The sequence below is a fragment of the Microplitis mediator genome, chromosome 7 (assembly GCF_029852145.1).
Source record: "Microplitis mediator isolate UGA2020A chromosome 7, iyMicMedi2.1, whole genome shotgun sequence".
Classification (NCBI taxonomy): domain Eukaryota; kingdom Metazoa; phylum Arthropoda; class Insecta; order Hymenoptera; family Braconidae; genus Microplitis; species Microplitis mediator.
Genome location: NC_079975.1, coordinates 27,406,025 through 27,427,411, shown reverse-complemented (window position 1 = coordinate 27,427,411; position 21,387 = coordinate 27,406,025). Strand labels below are relative to the sequence as shown.

At 25.3% G+C, this 21,387-nt stretch overlaps 1 protein-coding gene and 1 long non-coding RNA gene across 2 annotated transcripts; one reads left to right on the top strand and one right to left on the bottom strand.

The window, feature by feature from the left end:
• Positions 1-1,704: 1,704 nt before the first annotated feature.
• Positions 1,705-20,547, bottom strand: LOC130672121 (protein couch potato-like). Its single transcript, XM_057476427.1, has 10 exons — positions 20,272-20,547; positions 19,225-19,494; positions 15,103-15,180; positions 14,305-14,358; positions 13,924-13,986; positions 12,919-13,060; positions 11,742-11,875; positions 11,182-11,390; positions 9,620-9,824; positions 1,705-8,868 (listed from the first exon to the last, which is right to left on the bottom strand). Exons 1-10 carry the CDS (start codon positions 20,272-20,274, stop codon positions 8,836-8,838), a joined length of 1,191 nt encoding a protein of 396 aa, XP_057332410.1. The 5' UTR covers positions 20,275-20,547; the 3' UTR covers positions 1,705-8,835.
• LOC130672122 (uncharacterized) lies at positions 18,771-19,527 on the top strand. The gene is made up of 2 exons (XR_008990625.1): positions 18,771-19,051; positions 19,211-19,527. It is a non-coding gene; the product is annotated as an uncharacterized LOC130672122 (long non-coding RNA).
• Positions 20,548-21,387: the final 840 nt, after the last annotated feature.

Here is a 21,387-nt window from a genome sequence, read left to right as displayed (position 1 = left end):
GTTGGGTTATTCCCAACAGGGCAAGAGTTATGGGCTACTCTTCAAAAAAATTCACACTGGCATCTCCACCCATCTCCACCCATGTCCACCCATCCTTATTTGGGTTGAAACTCAAAAAATAAATTTTTCTCAGGACTTTTTGTGGTCTTTCCTACTACAGGACACCATAAGGAACAAAAAACGTTAATATTGTGTTGGGCTATTCCCAACAGGGCAAGAGTTATGGGCTACTCTTCAAAAAAATTCACACTGGCATCTCCACCCATCTCCACCCATGTCCACCCATCCTTATTTGGGTTGAAACTCAAAAAATAAATTTTTCTCAGGACTTTTTGTGGTCTTTCCTACTACACTTGCTACACTTGGAAAATTCTTGCTAATAACTTACAAACATTCCGAGAAAGTGAGATCCTTGGAGTTGTAGGGTAGGGTGAAGAACACGAAAAGTGTCGTTTATGGAAATTGACAAAATACGAAAATTGGTCTTTTTTGTAATTCTCTATGAAGAATGGCCCCTAACTTTGCTCCTCTTGGTAATATCCAAAAGCAATAAAAGCATTTTATCTACATTATCCTGTCCTCTAGTTGAAGAAACCATAGCAAGTCCTAAAAAATTTAGTTAAAATCCATATGAGGAAATATTAGGAAAAATCAGGATTCCTCCGCGTCGTCTTCCTGAAGCCTTGATCGCGATTTCAAGGCGATTGTTTCTAAGGAAGAGTAGCCCATAAAATTTTTAATGCCGGGAATAACTCATCACAATATTTATTAACAATTGTTGTTTGTTATTTATGACACATTCTCACGAAAGAAATTCAAAAATGTAGAAAAACCTTAATTTTTTCAAGTCTGTATCTCAAAAATATGGAACGTTTCGTAACACAGACAACGTGTGTTACCATTCTCATCGAAGATAACCCATGAGTATGTTATCATTATTACAATAATCAACTAATCATTATAATAATAAATTTAAGTGATCAAAGTCAAAAGCTATAAGCGTCAGACATAGAAAAAAAAGTCGGTTAGTAATAAACTTTCAAATAAATACTACTAAAAAGTAATGCGGCGTGCCATAGAAATGTGAATTGTCAGAATTCGCCACGCAGTTTTTCAACTGTCTGTAAAATCTTAAGTGTGACAAAATTCATTTGTTGTTAACGTGATATTTTAAATTCGAGAAGAACAAAACTGTTTTAACTCTATACTACTTTTAAGATATATTACACAATCTAATATATAAATACTGATATTCAGAAAAACAATAATTGCTGACAGTTAACAGTGGAAAATTATAAATGTATATTCAGTAAAAAATTTATAAATTCAATAAAGACACAATTTTTTCTTTTTTTTTAAGTTTATTATTATTCCCAATAGCTGGAACCAGAAGTATAATTTCATTTTCACAATCTAATAATTTATTATAATTCATAATAATTAATATCTACTAATAATAATTGAATTATTGTAATACAATACAATTATAATCATAATAATAATAATAATAATAATAATATTAATATCAAGTTTAACATTGATTTCAGACAAAGTCGAAAACACAAAATTGATATGCATATGACATTACTGTTGTTTATTTATTTTAATTTCTATTTTATTAGTATTACCTTCATTTAATTACTCAAATTATTTGACTTACATGGGCATATAAATAGAATCTTATTGCTTACTATTTCTTTATCATTGTTTTTTTCAAGTTTAATTAAATAATTACATAATATGATATGTTTTTGTAGTCCCAATGATTAATATGCACAATTTTTGTGCAATTTGCGTTTAGTCGTAAATTACGACCAAACACAGTTATGGACGGATTTAAACTAGATGTAATTTTGGCATTACGATAATTGAATTGAAATTATTTTTAAATTCAAATTTTATCATCTATTCAACTTTTATATAAGTAATAATTAATTACTTAAACCAATTTTTTTTTTTTTAATTAAATAATAAACTTGATTGTCGATGTAACTCACATATTGTAAACATTAATATAAAATTTTAAACAATTTATTAGCAATTCAAATAATTTTTTAAAAATATCTATATTTATCAATTTCAATTCTCGAAATACCAAACACATCAGATAGTATTTGACGAGGCTTTAGATTGTCATTTTACCTCATAAATAATATAAATTATTTATTTATTTTTTTTTTTTGTTATTATTTTGATATTTTAATTAACTACAAAGATGTCAATTTTTGTAAAAGGTAAATAATCACTTTAGCCTCGTCATTACTGACTTTTTTTTTATCAACATCTAAATTTACACTTTTTTTTTACACCCACTAAAAATGGGCTATGATTTTTTTTTTTTTTTTTTTTTTTTTTTTTTTTTTACTTTTTTTTATTTATTATTATAATTATCTTTTTTATTTTCATTCACTAATTATCGATAGAAATTTATATTCGATAACTTTTACATTTTTTTTATTCAATTATTCAGTAAATATCACAACAACCTCACACTGAAAGCTTCATTAATTTTTTGTAATTTAAGTATTATTTATTATTATTAATTTATTATAGTTCGAGCCTTAACTAGTTGTTACATTGAAAAAAAAATTTTTACAACGTGTTGAAATAAATAAATAATGATAAATTAATATAAATTATAAATATAAATACTTATACTTTTTTTCGTCCCCTTTTCACATGATTACACTATAATTATTTATAAATATTTTAATTCTTTATAATAAATACAAAACTTAGATGTTAATATTTATATTAGACGAAAGTTTTTTAGCGAAAAAATTTATGTTTATAACAATTCGATGTTCTTTACGTAAATTTACGCATATTATTATGGTGGAATGTGTACCAAAATTAAAATAAAATAAATTAATAAACATATAAAAATCACCCCGCTAACTTATTTTTTTCTCTGCTCATAAATGTGAGAAATATTTTATTTTTTCTACCTGCTTTTAATACAACAAAAATCGATTATAAATGAGAACACGCGTTCGCGTGACACAAACTCATCGTCAGCAATTTTTTTTTCCTCTTGCTACAAATTGCCTTTCGAGGAGAGACCAATCTTGATACTCATATTTTTTCTCTCTTTCTTTCTATCACTTATACAATACATACTATGGTATCACGATAGCATGCTTATGATCATTATAATTATTAACTATTAAATTCACTCATAACGCGTACGACACACATTTTTACTTCAACATCTTTTCCACATTCTAACAATAATATCTAATAATTCTCTATATTATTTTATTTTATTTATTATAACTCAATTTAAATAAATAAATTTAAATAAATATTACTTAATTTTGAATTTAATTAAAAATCATTTTTCAACAATTGCATTGATTAAACTTAAATCCCTCACAATTTATTTATAATTAAAATTTTTTTAATAAAAGGGACATTTTTACTCGTTGTCAATCATTGTTAGTACCCGTCAAAAATGCCCTTTTCTTATTTCGTCGTCATCATCGTTATTTATTTTTTTTTTCTTCAAGTTATTTTTTACACCTTGCATACTTATCACAAATATTATTTTTATAATACCAGTGGTGAATTTGGATATACAATTATTATAAAATGTACAATTAAAATATTTTTTTTTTTCCATGCTTTATCAATCGGTATTATATACTTTCAACCAGTTCGTTAAATGCTCATTGTTTTTTTTTTTTTTATGAATATTTTCAATCAATACTTGACCATTATGACTTTATAATGATAATAATAGTAATATAAGTAATAATAATAATAATAATAATAACAATAATTATAAAATTTATTATTGACAATGTTTATGGTATACTTTTAAAAACAAAAATCTACTTATTAAGACATATTCTTTCGATAGCAATTAAAATACTGATCTAAATTTGAAAAAAATAATTGTGAGGTGATTTTCATTTTACTTTTTTAATTAATCTTTGGATAAAGTTTTATAAATATCATGAAATAATCTTTGGTGCAAAAATAAATAAATATAATAATAATAAATTTTTAACGATTGATTGTATTTTGAAATAAATTTTCTTTCACAAAAAAATAAATTCCGACTTGATAACTGATTTAATGATAATTTCATTTTTGGTAAACTAAATTTATTTATTTATTATCAAATATTATTGTTATTTATTTACAATGCTTGTTTCAAGTATGGTTATTATCATTTTTAATTATATTTTTTTGACAAAATATTGGCATGACACGCAACGTTTAACGCTGTAAACTGTTTCTTCTGTTTTTAAAGATCATTGTTTCATATTATATATACATGGTAAAAACGTAAGACAATAAATTTTTATTTTTATATTTATTCATTGACATATCAATATTCGCTCATTTACTTTTTTAAATAGTGTTATGCTAACAATGTGTTACGTTAACAAAATATAAAAAAATAATAATAAACGTCAATAAAGTAAGTAGTTATTAATAATTTAACTCGTCTAAATTTTATATTTCAAAGCTAACTTTTTCATGTATCTATATATATGAATGAAAATTTTCAAAAATATTATTATAGTTGCATAAAAACGTCGCGAGTTATACTTTTGCCAAACAATCGTATCATTAAGTTGAAATGATTTTCCAAGTCGACAAATAAGATTAATAATCGTAACAAAAGTAAACATCTGCAACTTAGGTTTATTCTATTATAACATAAATTTAATTATAAATTAATACATATTATTAATCTCTCTCTTCTCACTGATGTTTTTTATTTTTTATATTTTATATATCGCCATATTTTTTATACATTACGTCTATTGTTTTGTACGCATTATGACGGTTTTACGATAGATTTTCTTTTATTTCTATAATATGGGAAATTATTATATTATATGTTAATTCTATTGATCACCATTTTATTTGTTTACATATTTAATATTATTATTATTATTAATTGTTTTTTTTTCAATGAATTTTATAAATACACCTAAATTTCATTGATAATTAATTTATTTAGTTGAGTAAATTAATAATATAAGTATGTAAATAGCAATTACTATCTAATGATATGAGTTAGTTCCACGTGTAAAGCACTTTCAAGTCCATCCTATATTTATTCAAATTTAATTTAATTTTTTATTTTTCTTTTAAACTCTGTATTTTTTATTAAAATTTATTGTTTGTTAAATACAAAGTTGGTTTTTTTTTTTTTTTTCTTACTTTTGAACGTCTTTATTTACTTAATCGATTTTATTTTCTTCAAAGTCAACAATGAAATTGTAATATTTCGTTTTTTCTTACATATATACAGACATATATTTATCTAAATTATTTTTTACAATCACAAACAAATTTCAAGTATATTTAAACTAATTTAAAAATTAAAAAAATTATGACATTATGAAATTTTTATTAAATATATTTTAGCAAAGGAATCAAGTTAATAAAAATAAGAGAAAGAAAAGTTGGAAATCAGAGCATAGCAATGAGATGACCACCACAGCATGAAATTACAAGTAAGCACGAGTTATTGTTGTAGCAACTCTAAAAATTTCTGATTGTAATTTAATAGATGCTGTGAAATGTGACGTTCTCTCAAGCATAACTTCTAACTGTCATATCGGGTATTTTCAATTAGTTTTTTAATTTCATAACATTCGAATTTCTCTATAAAATTTTGTTTTAATAATAATACCTCATTCAATTTCGCCAGTTTAATTAATAATATTTAAGGCCTCAAATTTTTCATACTTTCAATATTTAAAAATCCGTAATATTATAGAAATTAATATACAATCTTTCACAGTATATATTAATGCAGTCTTTAACTAAATTGGTAATTTATGAAATTCTTTAAAGAACAAAGAAAAAGTTTTGTTATTACTATTATTATTATTATTATTATTATTATTATTATTATCATTATTATTTTTGTTACTTAATTTAATCAAAATCGATTATCCCTTTTGTTGTCATTAATATTCAACCATTCGTTTTTCTTCTCTTCTGTTATTATTATTTTATTTAAGTTCAAATTAAAAAATTCCAAACTTTTTCGAAACTAGAAAATTATTGGAATATCGAATGTTATTGTTTTTTTTTATTTATTACCTTAATATTATATAATTATTACATGCTGCGAGATATATGCGATAACTTATACAACGTATAAATAGCGTTTTAAGTTTCCTTATAAATTTATTTCGACAGTATTTTTATATATTATTCATTGATATGTCGTTAGGTTATTTATTTATTTATTTTTTTTTTTCGTAATACTTTTTGATAAATATTACTAATTTTTTTTCTCTTGGTTTTGGTAAATAATGGTTATACTTTGTAATTAACTTGCTGATATGTATTTGTTATCATTATCACGAAATCGAATATATAGTATTGTATCCTATTTATGTATATCTGTAGATGTATCATCTATGTAACTAAATATTATTTTTACCTAAATTATTTAGTTAAAATAAAAAAACCCTTCCGATTGGGTATTACTTTCTATCAATATTAAATTATTGATCACATAAGTCAATTGATGTTTTATACTGTTGAAGAAAAATCATAATAATAATAATATCAATAATAATAATAATAATAATAATAAAATGCCTACATTATGCGTAAGAGGACGGTAGCATTTAAATTTTCAAGCAAAAATATTAATGATTGACATGATGGTTAATTGAGAAGTAGAAAAATAATAAGTCTTAGTTATTTATGATTTTCTCCATAGTTTTTCGCCAAGATCTATTATTATTATCATTATTATTATTATTATTATTATTATTATATATTCTTTACTTTTTATCATTGTCTGACTTTATTCTGCCTGATATTATTATTAATATTACCTAAAACGTCATATATATATAACCACGAATGTCGATGAATCACGATGTATTGAACATTATGTGATATTTAATCCTATTACTTACTAGTCAATATTATTTTTTTTTACTCAATTAATAATTTTTACTATGATTTCTATATATTGTTTTCAGTGTATAGAATTCACTTTTATTCTACTCTGACTTTTTACTCCCGTTCATTTTCATTATTTTTCTGATATGTGACTACTACACTAATGTATATATATATATATATATGTATATATATACATATATAAATGCCCAGTTATATTGAAAAGAAAAAAAAAAATTAATCATTTAAAAGAATTGTATATTTTTAGATTTAATAAAAGTATATTAATTATCAAGCTATAAAGTTTTTTGAAATATTTAATAAGATAAAGCTTTGTTTTTAAATTTCAGAAGAAAGAGTATTATGAAAGAAAAATAAGAAAATAAAAAAATTGAGGTCGGAATAATTCGGTTCGAGCGACGGCGTTTGACGATTACACGGGACGTGACTTACAGTACAGTTAGCATGACTCGACCAACGGGAAGGCACTTGGGCAAATTACGTGCCGAGTTGGCCGTTCTAGCACACGGGGCACACCTTCGCTACTTTATTACAAATACACAGACGTTTTAAGTTTTATACTTTTTTTTATCCATAAAATACGATTGTATTTTTTTTTTTTTTTAATTTCGGGTTTCTGTGTTTATCATCAGCTTTTTTATTTTATTTTTAACTATAATATTTACCTTGTATCATTGATAAATATATTTTCTTAATTTCTATTGATATGTTTGCATTCATAAAATTAACGAATCAATACTTTCATCATTATTATCATCTTAATTTATACGAGAATTTATAATTTATACACTTTATATCAGTGTAGATATTGTTTTTTTTTCTCGATTTTAAACTTTTATCATATTCACACTTACTTACGCATATACTGTCAAATTCAATTGTATGATAATCAACTATCCTAAAGTCAAATACGCTATTTGCTGATGAAAACATAATTACTTATTTTCCTTAGGGCACCTTTGGTATTAAGCATGATGTTCGTGTAAGGATTTTTACTTATAATTATTTGTTCTCAACCATTTATATGGTTTTGTTTCCGAAATATATCTTTTTCCTGACTGTATATTTCATTCATGTCCAATTATAATCGCAACACTACATATACTTTCAACTACCATTTAATTATTATTATTATTATTATTATTATTATTATTATCATTCCGATTCTCTAAACTATTGTCGTAATGATTTTTTTTTTCTAATTTTTGTATAAGATATATACAAGTGATTGTTTCAAGTAAATTAAGCATATTTAATTTCACTATTTTTAAGACCATTTTTTTTTCATAATCTAAATATATATTTATAATAGTCGTGGATGCTATAAATTATATAACATTAATAATTATAATAATAATAATAATAATAATAATAATAATAATAATATTAATATTAATAATAATAATAATTTCCTAAAATTTTATGCAAACAATTGTTCCTAAAAAATTTAATTAATTAAATTTCCATAGTGTGATAGAAAAAAAGTATATAAATTATTCAATAACAAATACTTTTTTTTCTTCTTCGGAAATAGTCTCTCGGTAAAATGTGCTAAAAGTTAGTAATCTGATTGATTTATCTTGCTAAGCAGTATGTGAATATAATATATAAAAAAAAATAATAACTAAATTATTGCCCCGACTTACACATATAACACACACCTTGTGATAAGAGTTTCAGTATTATTATAAGTTTTCTTTTTCTTTTTTCTACAAGCGCTGTAGTTAGGAGAACCAAGAGTAGCTTCGACTTATAAGATAAAAAATTTCTTGCTTTCAAATTTATTTGAACTTGCTGGTTTATTCTAAGATTCTATCATAAATGCAAGGAATATTTTTGCATAGGCCTAATTTGCTGGCCACTACTTGAAAGAATCTCTTTTATAGATATATAAGTCATCTTTATATTCCATTTATGTCAATTTTAAGGTTGTCCATTTTTTTCTCCCTTAGATCCCTGAAAATCATAATTATTCATAAATAATTTTCATTTTTTACAAGAAAAATTGTTATTATTACTATTCTTTATAGGCTTTAGAATTAAAGTGATAGACAAAATCGAAAATGAGAACACGAATAAATGATAAAATCGCGGTATGTACATAACTAAGTATCGATCCGAGTTACAATATAATTTATTAATGTAGTTAATACTGATTAGTTAAAAATTAAATATTAAATTTAAAAAAAATACAAAATTAGAGTTTAAAATCAAAATTCTTTTTAAACATTTATGAATTTGATTGTTTAAATATTATTAATAATATGGAACTGTAATGACATAACTTATTATTAATGTGGATAATGAACATGATTATATAAAAACGAAACAAAAATATAAAAATATATGTATCTATACTTCCAAGAATCCACGAATGTATGTAATATTTAAAAGCGTGAGTGTAATATTTTAATAAAAAAAAATTAAATGAAATTTCAAAATAAAATTATACTATTAAATTATTATGAATAGCTAATGATAGAGACAGTCATTATCATTGTAAATATTTTTTAAATGTAACAGACTAAAAATCATTCATCATTTTTTGTTTTGTTATGTAAAATTAATGTAATTTTTATAATAAATATAATAATGCAATCATTAAATTATATTTTTAAATCATTTAATCTTTTTAATTAAATTAAATTAATAAATAAGCTATTTGTCAAGATGCAACACGCGAATTACATACAAGAAAGAAACCTACTTCAATCCAGAGGTTTGTAAACCCCACCTCGGCCATTTTTGACTTTGCATATTCAATTCGTATCGGTCCCCGATCAGAGGAGAGGAGTAAGGATCCTTGGAGAGCAGCCATCGCTTGGGCTGCATAGCGAACGTCTTGAAATTCAACAAAGGCCACAGGTGAGCCGCCCTTTGTGTGCATACGAAGCCGACAGAAACCAGAAAAACTGTGCACAAATAAGAAAAGCAATACAGATACGTGTGCTGCTATCAATTAAGTTTATTTCATTATTTTCTTTCGATGAAATATATATATATATATATTTCATTCAACTCTATTGATAAGCATACACAACTGTACCAAATAACTATACTACTTTTAAAAAATTAATTTTAAAAAAACATAAATGAAAGTTTTTAATTGCCAAAATACAATCATTAAATGAAAAAATAATAAATGTGGATGATAAAAATAAAAAACAGTGATTGTTTTGTCCGACGTCGGTTTCGATACTTAGTATTTTTTTTTCTTTTTTTTTCTTTTTTTTTTTTTTTTTTTTTTTTTTTTTTTTTTTTTTTTTTTTTTTTTTTTTCAAGAGAATTATTCTTCTAATGATACTTAATATTATAAAAATTTTCATCTATTAACAATTTTTCTTTTCTGGCATCATTTTTAATTTTATTGTTAAAGACTTCATTTTAGTGAAGACCAAATAAAAAAGGTTTAAATCAACTATTTGTGTTATAATGCACTTACAGGAATAATAAAAGAAAACATCAAGCTTACTATGTATAAGATAAATTTTAAACAATTGCATGTACAACATTTATAATAAGTTTATGCATTTAGCTTCTTTCTTATTATATAATTATATTATTACATTCCATAAAGCACACGTGCGCTTTCGCGCTTGAGGTGTGCTATATATTATTTATTGTCAAACACAATAGTTTTAGGTTTTATTGTCTAAATATAGTTGTAAAATTTCATTTCTATCAAAATTTTGATAAATAAATAAATCTTAATAAATGCATTAAGTTTATAATTTATGTACTTAGCTATTCAATTGAATGATATTCTAATTTTTCATATATTATTCATGCAATTATTCTTATTTTCTGTCCAAGTTTATAATTAACAGCAATAAAAATTTATTAATTATAATTTCATTAATAATCGTGAGAAAGAAATAAAAATAATACCATGTGAAGATATATATATATGTCTAATGTACATACATCATTATTATGATCATTGATATAATTTACGGAATAAACAAAAAAACAACTTGGAATGATGTCGAAAGTTGGCAACAGTGTTTACTATATAATAGTCGATTTCCATGCTCGTGATTGAACGAAGACATGAATATTAATTTACCAATGCCTTTTTTTAAATGCAATCAATAAGAACAGTTTACCCAAATGTTGAAATGATCCAGTTCCGCGAATAATTTTAAGTCTCTATTTATTATTTTATTTACTATTTTCACGTAAAATAATTTTCAATTTATGCTCAAATTATAAAAAAATAATAGTATAATCGATATATATTTTAAATTGTTAATTCATACATGTACTAACCTATTAAAGATCTCAGTTAATTCATGCTCGGAAACAAATTGACCAAGATTTGCGACAAAGAGAGTTGAGCATGGAGCATTACTAACAGCTAAACTTGGTTGAGATGATGATGAGCCAACTGGAGAAGCTAATGCTGGTGATGGTAAAAAATGTGGTAAAGATGCATGTATTGACGTCAATGTCGTTGGGTGTGGTAGAGACATTGGTGCCTAAAAAAAAAAAAAAATAATATAGATGCATATTTTTTTCTTTATTACAATTATTAATTAAATATTCATACATTTTACTATTTTATTTTTAAATATCTCATTATTCTAATCGTTGATATAATTTTAACATGGTTTGTAAATATATTAATATACGGTAATAATTATGGTATGATAAAAATAATAACCATGACAGAATAGTCATTAATAATTTGAATATTTATAGGTGATAAATGAAACGTTTTTTCTACATAAAAAAGAAAAAAGTCGTAGAAAAGTAGTACTAACGTGCATAGGGGCGCTCGTCGGCGGCTCCAGAGCTTTATCTGCAGATAGTCAAAGATAGGAACGTACGGGAACCTGAGGATGTAATGCTGGATGAACAAGTGTTGCATGTTGAAGTGTTCCTTGTAGTTCACCAGCTGCTGAGTATGCTAATGGATGATGCCATAATTCTGGTGCACTTGGAAAAAATGGATTTCCTATGTCTGAAAACAATACAGTTTGATATTTTTTTTAGTATTTAATTACTTGTCGTCAAATAATGTAGTATATACTGAATTGTGTGTCCATTAAAGGTTAAATTATTTTTTGTTAATTCTATCGAGCTAAATTTTTTTGTCGTCACGTATTATCGTTTGAGATATTGTTATTTTTTTCTCATAATATTTATTTAATTTCATAGAAATAATATTCATCAACATCACCAGCTAATTTAAACAACTGATTAACTTTAAATATTGTTGATCAATAAAAAAAAATGTTTAATTTACTCTTCAAGTTAATACTGACATTTTATTCAATATTATCGAGGTAGCACAAATGTAAACGAAAACACCATACCAATCGAAATAAAACTGTGTCAGAGTTATTACTGTGAGCATTTCAGGGTGACGTAACTATATACCGACTATTGTTCTACATAGATATACATATATTAAACTTTGCCACGTTATATGCACTTTGATGTTTAAATTATTGATCTCTACATGGTGAGGAAGGTCAAAAATAAATTGTGAATTTTATAATAAATTTATAGTCGTAGTTTTTTTTTTCATATTTTATGATTGATACTATTAATTATGTACATAAGAATATAAAAAAAAATAACATTCTAAATTCATATAATATATATATATATATATATATATATATATATATATATATATATATATATTCAAAATTTTATTCAAGTCTTTATTCTTTGTATAGCCATAGGTATGACTATAGTTATTTTGGAAATATGAAAATATATACTTTTTATGTAAGTATAACTAAAATAGATCTCATTTCTGTTACTTATTAATTTCACGACTATCTAAGTATTTATAGAATGTAAATTTATCATAAGTATCAGGAAAGAGCTGAAATTATATCGCAAATTAATAGAATAAAATTGTATTTAAATTAATAAAAAAATATCCTAATATATATATATATAAAAAGAGAAGAGCCAGAGAAATAAATAAATTAATGAGGTTAACAAAAAGGAATAATTTAGCAAGTGTAGAGAGTGGCGGTGCATACTTACGTCCGGTTAGAGGGTGCATCAGAGCGGGGTGCGAGGTGGCTGCTGCAGCGGCTGGTTGCTTGGGTTTGCTAACCTTTGTGTTACTTTTTGCAAATTCCAAACGTATGGTTTGTGGCATATCAGGATCAAATTTAACCCCCTGCTGGAAATAGATCCCTAAATTAGTAAATTTGGGAGAAGGGGCAGGGGTGGGGCGAGGAGGTGCTATACGAAACTAAAAGGATGATAGAAGAAAACTTTTCCTTTCAATTTAATTTATGGACATGTATTAAATTGATAACATTTTATTTTTTATATTAAATTTAAAATTGATTTTGATTAATAAACAATAAAAAATTATAAAAACAAAGAATATTCCCATACTTTATGATTAAGTTATTACTATTAAAAAGTTAAGTTAATCAATAAATAAGAATGTTTAAATTTTTTATTATCTTAAAAGTAATCAATCGAATTAATAATTTTAGTTTGCATATAGATAGAATAAATTAAGCTTTAGATTTCATTGTATTGTGTAGGGTTCTCAAAGGTTTTGTGAATTATAAAAAATATTTATTTCTGTATTAAGATATATTAAGTACAGGCTTTACATGGCAATTTTAGATGCGTGAAGTCATAGTTGCGTGTTGGTGGTTTATAATAACAGAGAAATAGAGAATAATAATGAAAGTTGTGGGCGTAAACATTCGATTAATAAAGATTTCTAAATAATTCAAGTGTAATAATAACAAAAAAACCATTCAGTTTATTTTATTAACGATGAGGCATTTTTTTTAAGTCTGATAAAGTTTCTATTATATACCTTGTGCATGAAAAAAGAAAAAAAAAATTATCAATATATATATTGCAAAACATTTACATAAAGAAGTAACTTTAAATTATAATATTACTCTCTGAGATTATTGTATTAAATTAGTATATATATATATATATATATATATATATACGTCAATACTTTAAAAATACCTAACATTTATTAGAGACGAAAACTAAGCGAATCATTACCTGCAAATCTTGTTTTGCTGCTTCAGCGCCTGCCCTAGTATGAAAGGTTACAAAGCCCACCGGCTGAAAATCAAAATGTAACGGGTTGTTTAAACAAATATATATATATATATATATATATTATTGATTCGTATCTGATTGTGCCAAGTTCTTTTGATATTATTTTCTATATATTACAGTTAGGTTTATGTACACTTGTATACTTATTTGAACAAAAATATTATCATAATATATATATGAATATAAGCCACTTTAAACAAATTTTTTCTATTAAATAAAATTTAATAACTTTTGTTATTATTGAAAAAAGAAACTAAACAGATGTAAAATTAAATTAAGAACAATATTATAAGAGTACTTTTATCTTGGGTAAAAACTTACCGAAGCCGTTTTTCCATTTTTACTCGTAACTTTAAGCAAAGAGTTTTCATACCCCTGAAATTTATATAATATAAATATAATAATAAATTATTTATACAGCTAGTTTGTAGTTAAATAAACCTGTATTATATTATAGGATAAGTATTATCAAAGTAAAATGTTTTATTTTCTCTGACGTATAATAAAATAATCGCGTTCATTATTATTTGTGTCATATACCGACGGTTGTATGATATATAATATGTCAATACTACACACCATTTTCTTTTTGTTAAATTATAGATTTCCATTATTCGAAAAACATGTAATTAATTAAAAATTTTATTATATATTATTGTAAGGAGTCAAATTAAAATTAATCATACATTATTATCGAGATTATACTATTTTTTGCTAATTAAGATATTTACTCAGCAAATAATTTTATTAAGAAAAAAAAAAACATAATAATACATTTATTATATTATCCCATGATCAAAAATATAAAACGAATGGCTTTTATTTGATCAGGTGATTAAACATTAATTTCAGATATCATACAGGTTTATCAATACATATAATATAAAACATTAAGAATAAATAAATTTTAATAAAATTAGTCATGCATTTTTGTAGATGTATGTTGTATAACATTTTTTTTTCATCATAAGCATCAATATCGCTTACTTGATATTGAGAAAAAAATATAATTTAAAAAAAAAAAATATGCTATATGATAACTAATATAATTAGTCATGTGACACATAATCATTAAAAACTTAAGAAAGATAAAAGAAAAAAGAGCTTTAATTAAATCACCTCATATGCTCTGAATAGAAGATAAAGTTCTCTTGGTTTAGCGTCCATTGGCAAACCGCTGACGAACAAGGTGCGGACCTGAAATAAAATATAAAAATATAATTGAGATAGACTGTTATTTTAAACTAATCAAGATCTTTGAAACGAATGGTAAGGTTAAAGACCCAGTACCCGATCAAGGAACTAATACCCGATTGCTCATGCATTTGTATACATATATATTAAGTGATCGAGTATACTAGTTCCCTGATCGGGTACTAGATCTTTTACCTTAATATTTATTTAATGAGTATAGTATATTAAATAAATAGAATCGGAAAAAATTTTCAAATCTTAAACATAATTATTTATATATATATATATATATGAAAAGTGGAGTTTAAAGTTCCTTGTTCACCCAGCCCCAACTCCTGCTATTTACATTATATGTATTCTCATACATGGGTTAACCGGAATTATGCTTCTTGGATTTTTAGTTGCAATACCTTCTCTACTTATTTACTCACACATATTATGGAAGTTTTTTAATATTTTTTAGGTATAGTTTACTCTAACTTTATATATATTAATATAAATTTTATTATTTAACGCTAATATCGAATTTAAGATTTCAAATTATTTATTAAATTATTATCATTACAACGATTTTTTTAGCTTCCGACAAAAAGTAGATGACGAACTTCCTCAGAAGATTTTTATCATTCGACTCCCATAAATATTCAAAACGTAATTATAAATCTTAAATTTGAGATTTCATTAGGTACGGCCCAACATTAACCATAACATGGAATAATTAATTCAAGATATCAAGCATGTTACGTAAATATGATTATTATTTATATACTATTTTTTTATCTTTACACAATAATGTACAACTATGCTCCCGTTATTGAAGGCGACACCGAGTCTGGAAAGACTAAAGTTTGCTGCTGACGTTTAGTTGGTCTACCTATATACCAGTAAGTAGTATAATATAATATGCATGTTCTTGCTTATGTAGGTATAGTAGTAGATGTGAGGCAATACAGAGTCGACTACCAATGACACTGTATAACGAGATACATATAAGCATAATAGTAATAATAATAATAACGATCAACTATAGGATGTCTATAGCATAGCGTAGTGTATAAATCATCGCTTATTCATGCAGAAAGAAATGATTTCGTGCGCGGTTCACAACCACCTTCTATTCGTCATGTATACAACATACTTTTTTCCAATATTGGCCAAATGCGCGTATCTACGTATATTAACTAAAGACTAAAGTTAATAAATAATTGATATTAATTAGTAATTAAATATTAAGCTAAATGTTTTACATGTAAAAAATGAATAAAATTAAAAAACATTAAAGCTAAATTTCATTCATTACATCAATACTATGTGTATAGTACAAGGTAAAATGTAAGCGGAATTCGATTTCAGTAGAGGGGGGTTCCTAAATGTTTTTATTAAGCGTTGGGATTAAGTTTTCTGTATACCTTGGAAAAAAAAAAAAAATAAATAATAATAATAATATAAATTGATCTGCACACATACGGGTTTGCATAAATATATTTTGTTAAACTGCGTTTGAGTGCAAATATACATAGGTAATACGGCGTTACTATAACATGACAAAATTTTTAATAAGAATAATTTTTTCGTACAGAAAATAATAAATAAAATAGTATTAGATAATGATGCTGCTATAAATTATAAATGTAGTAGAAAAGCTAAAGATTGACAGATAAAAGAATGACAATGAGATGAGAACAAGTATAAAGCAGCATGGAGGGAATTAAATGTGATGGTAATGGTTAAAGTCGCAACAGAACAGCGAACTTGTTCAACAGCATCAAATATAGTATACCATATACCATACCATACCATACGGTAGGTCAGGAACAGTGTGGTACGGAGTAACTAATGGAATTCATTCATACAATTATTTAAAGCCCAATAGTCTCTTTTATTAAGTAAAAAAAAACAAAAAAACATGTCAGCATATTAAAATAAAAATATATATCGACAAATTTAAATAAAACACAGTTTTCATCAATATTATTTGACATTGAATATTCAAGGACACGTATAAGTTTATGACAATTTAGCGTTTTGTCTGATGAAAATAAAAAAAAATAAATAAATAAATAAAATAAACAAAAAAAAAAGGAATTATGGCCTGTTGCACACCAGAGTATATATATATATATATTCCCGAGGCTGTGAACATCGTTCCTCTTGGTTGACTAACCGTTATACAACATCCGTTCTAACCATATAATGCCGCGGCGATGGTAGTACGGGTGCAGCACGATGAAGCTGACTCCACCTCGACTTTTTTTTATTCCATTGTCCACAAACATGAGTTATATAACGAAAACGCTTGGTGTAGTACATTTAGCTGTTAAATATCAAGGATTTGTTTATACATATGTACATCTTAATGATAATAATTTTATAACTGATTAATTTTTATACTAATTGATATTTGTATAAAAATTAATAATGAGATGTAAAAATTAAATACCTCAGATTTATTTTCTCACAAAATAAAAATTTTCTGTTTTATCTCTATTTTTAAAAATATGTAGTTTAAAATTTTCTTTTTATTTATCCATGTTGTACTTTTATATTATATATCCACTGCACGACAACACGAGGGAAAATATATATATATATAGATATATATTATACACACATTCAAAAGGTAGTATCGATCCGAGAGATTCGTACCGTCGGTGTAGCTGACCGACAAGAACGCGAGTATATAATGTATATAAAAGAGACTAACAGAAAGAGAGAGAGAGAGAGAGAGAGAAACTGTAGTAAAGGTTAATATTCCGTGACTCGTCGTCGTCGCCGTCGACGACGGCGTCACCGCGAAAAAAGGGACGAATAGAAAAAGTATTACTAGTGAAAGAGGAAATAAAAAATATGAATTAAAAGGAGTTACAAAATAAAATGACAACTTAAAAATTTAGAGAAATAAGAAGCAGTGTATTGTGATATACATATAACTAAATGAAATTTTAAATTATGAATAAAACATGTCAATTAATTTAAATCATAATTGTTTATAATCGTTTACTCAAATTTAATATAATAACTTGTAAGAATTATCAATAAAAACAGAAAAAACAATTAAACTTAAATACACCATAGAGCTCCATATCCGAAAAGGATATATATATATATATTTCTCGAAGATATAAATAACTGAATTTTATTATTCAAGTTATAAAAAAAAAGATAATAAAAATCGATTCAATTTCAATAGTTATTTTTTTTTTCTATTTTAGCTTGTTTTTAACATCATATAGTAACGTAGTATGGTAGAAAAATCGATAACAAGTATGGTGGTAATAGCGTCTGTAAGCATATCAGATATACAAAAAAAGCTCAAGTACATGTCATATTACAAAGCACACAACTAATTTAATTATATATAAATAAATTTATTATAATTATTAAAATATACGTTATTTGCCAAATAACTTTGTATATAAATATAATCAATTTTTAAGTTCAAAAATGTTTAAAAATTTTAATGCGCACGTTTATAAAAAATAATATCAAGTTTTTATATTCCAGTGAGTTATTTTCGCGTGCTCAATTAACTTAATCTATTCACTATACAATGTATATACACATTTTCAATTTGATCCTGTCCATAGATAGCAAAATGTAAGGTACACGAGTAATAATAATAATAATGATGCAAAAAAAAAAAAAAAAAAAAAAAAACGGTGACAATTATAAGGAAGAAGCGTAGCAATAATATAAATAAAAAATGCGCAAGCGTGTACATATAACGATGTACAAAACATTTATGATGCGTTGCGACGCATCGCCGTGGTGGCGCAGTGACAATGATGGAAGCCAACAGGATAGAAGATAGAAAGTGGTAAAAAGCACGACTGACTGGCGCCACATGAGGGGTGAAAATTATCAGAGGTATAAGGTATAAATATTTATCATTATTTGATGATTGTAAGTAATAGCAACAATAATTTATATTTATTCAATATATTAAATAAACTGAAAAAACAATAATAATGTAGCATAACACATAAATATTCAAATGAATATTAAATATAGAAAAAAAAAAAAATGATAACAGGCAATTGAACTCACCTCATCCTCGCCATTAGAGCATGCTACAGTGTTGACTGAGTCCATGCTCTGTGATAGTGGTGCGTCCATGATGCAGGATAAGTCGTTTGATGATCCAGCAGGAGGATTACCACCGCCGGTTGAAGCAGTAGTTGCGACGGTGATACGAGGAGCGGGTGGCGGGGATGAGTCCACCGTTTCCCGTCGCGGGCGTTTTAGGGCGGGCGGCGTTATGGTTGTACCGGCAACGAAGACGACAGGCGCCTCCAGAACTGTATTCGCACCAATAATCTCCCCACCCAAAAAAAAAAAAATAATAATAAACTAAAAACGCGCACGCGATATCTTTTATCGCACTCCTCCTCGTCGTCGTCGTCGTCGTCGTCGTCGTCAAATTAGTCAACTTTAAAATAATTTTTTTAAATTTATATTTATTATATACTGCACTATGTAAATAATAATGAGATTTTGTCTAATTTCTTAAATTTTATTCGATAAAAAATTATCATATAATCATAAAAATAATCCTTATTCACTCTTTACTCACTATAAAATTAATTATTGTTGATTTATGAAATGAAACATTTATTTAATTATATATATTTTTTTTTGTTTTATATCTTTGTGCTCGTTGTTAAATATTTTTATTATTTATAAAAATATGTTATGTTTTATATGCACACACATCAGCACTGGGTGTTTTTTATTAATACATATTCAAACTGTCTGTAATGATGGTGATAGTGATGGTGGTGGTGGTGGTGGTGGTAGCAGCAGCAGCAGCAGGGTAATACACCTGTCGTTATATAGTAGCTTGGCCAACGGTGTGTGAGCCACGAGCAGGTGTTTCGCACGCGTCTATTTCTAAAGCAATCGATATAACGACCGCGCGACGACCGAGCATACGAGTATACGAGTATAGCTGGTAAAATATTGCTGAGCTTCACCGTGGCAGCGACAGCGGGACGGACTTGTCAAGGATATTTCAATTAAAAATTCAAATATTTTTATTATTAACGTGATAATTGTTTATATGCAACTTATTATTATTATTAATATTATTTTTACCATTATTCGTTTATGTTGTTGTTTTCTTCGTCTTTGTCGTAAAAATACTTTTAAAATTTTAATATATTATTTATTATTATTACAATGATAATATAAAAATTAAATAAGACAAAAACGACTCATAAATAATGACAGTAACGACGAGGAGGAGTTAAATAATATTATTTGTTTCTATAAAAATGACTTTCAAGTATCGCGCACAATCACTGTGAATAAATTATTTAAAAAATAATATATAATCTATATTATCATCATCATAATAAGTTCACTTTTAACACTTAAAATAAAATGATTTATATTTAATTTATTAATTAATAATAATAGTAATGATATTTGACTCAACATAATAAGTCAATAATATACATAACAATCGGATTAAAAGCACACACCATTAATTTTAATATTTTTTATTTTATTTAGCAAGTTTTTAAAATTGATTGTTAATTGCAGTGCACGAGCATTAAAATATATTTAATAAAATTTATATATGTAACTAAAAAATTAAAAAAAACTAAAGATAAAAATCAACACTGACAATTAATAATAAATTTTTACACAATGACTGCGACACAACAGGTACGCAGGTTGCCGATAGACTGACTGACTAACTTGTACATTAATAGTCAGGACAATAAAGTGAGAGCATTTGCGGTGGTAGGTGGTGGGTGGCAGTGGCAGTGGCAGTAGGTGGTAGATGCTAGGTGGTAGGGGGTACAGTGGCTGAAGCGCAAAAACACCAGTTTTTTTATGCGCATACTCTACTCTATATTATATCATTATTATATGTAGTTTATATTATTATACATGTGTAGTAGAAAATGAAAAATAAAATAATGGAATGAAATTATGCAAGATGCACTATACGGCAAGTTAAGATATCTAGAGATATCTCGTGTTTATACCAAAGAAAAGGACTACTGCCTATATCTTGTATGGAGTATGTAGATTATTTTATACAGTTGGTATTACATACTCGCGGTAATCATAAAATTTAAACAATATTAATAATATAACAGTTAATTGCAACATAGATAAATAATAATAAATCAATAACACAGTAAATTTATTTATTTAATTATTACTTATATATGAAAATAAATAAATAAATCTTCATCT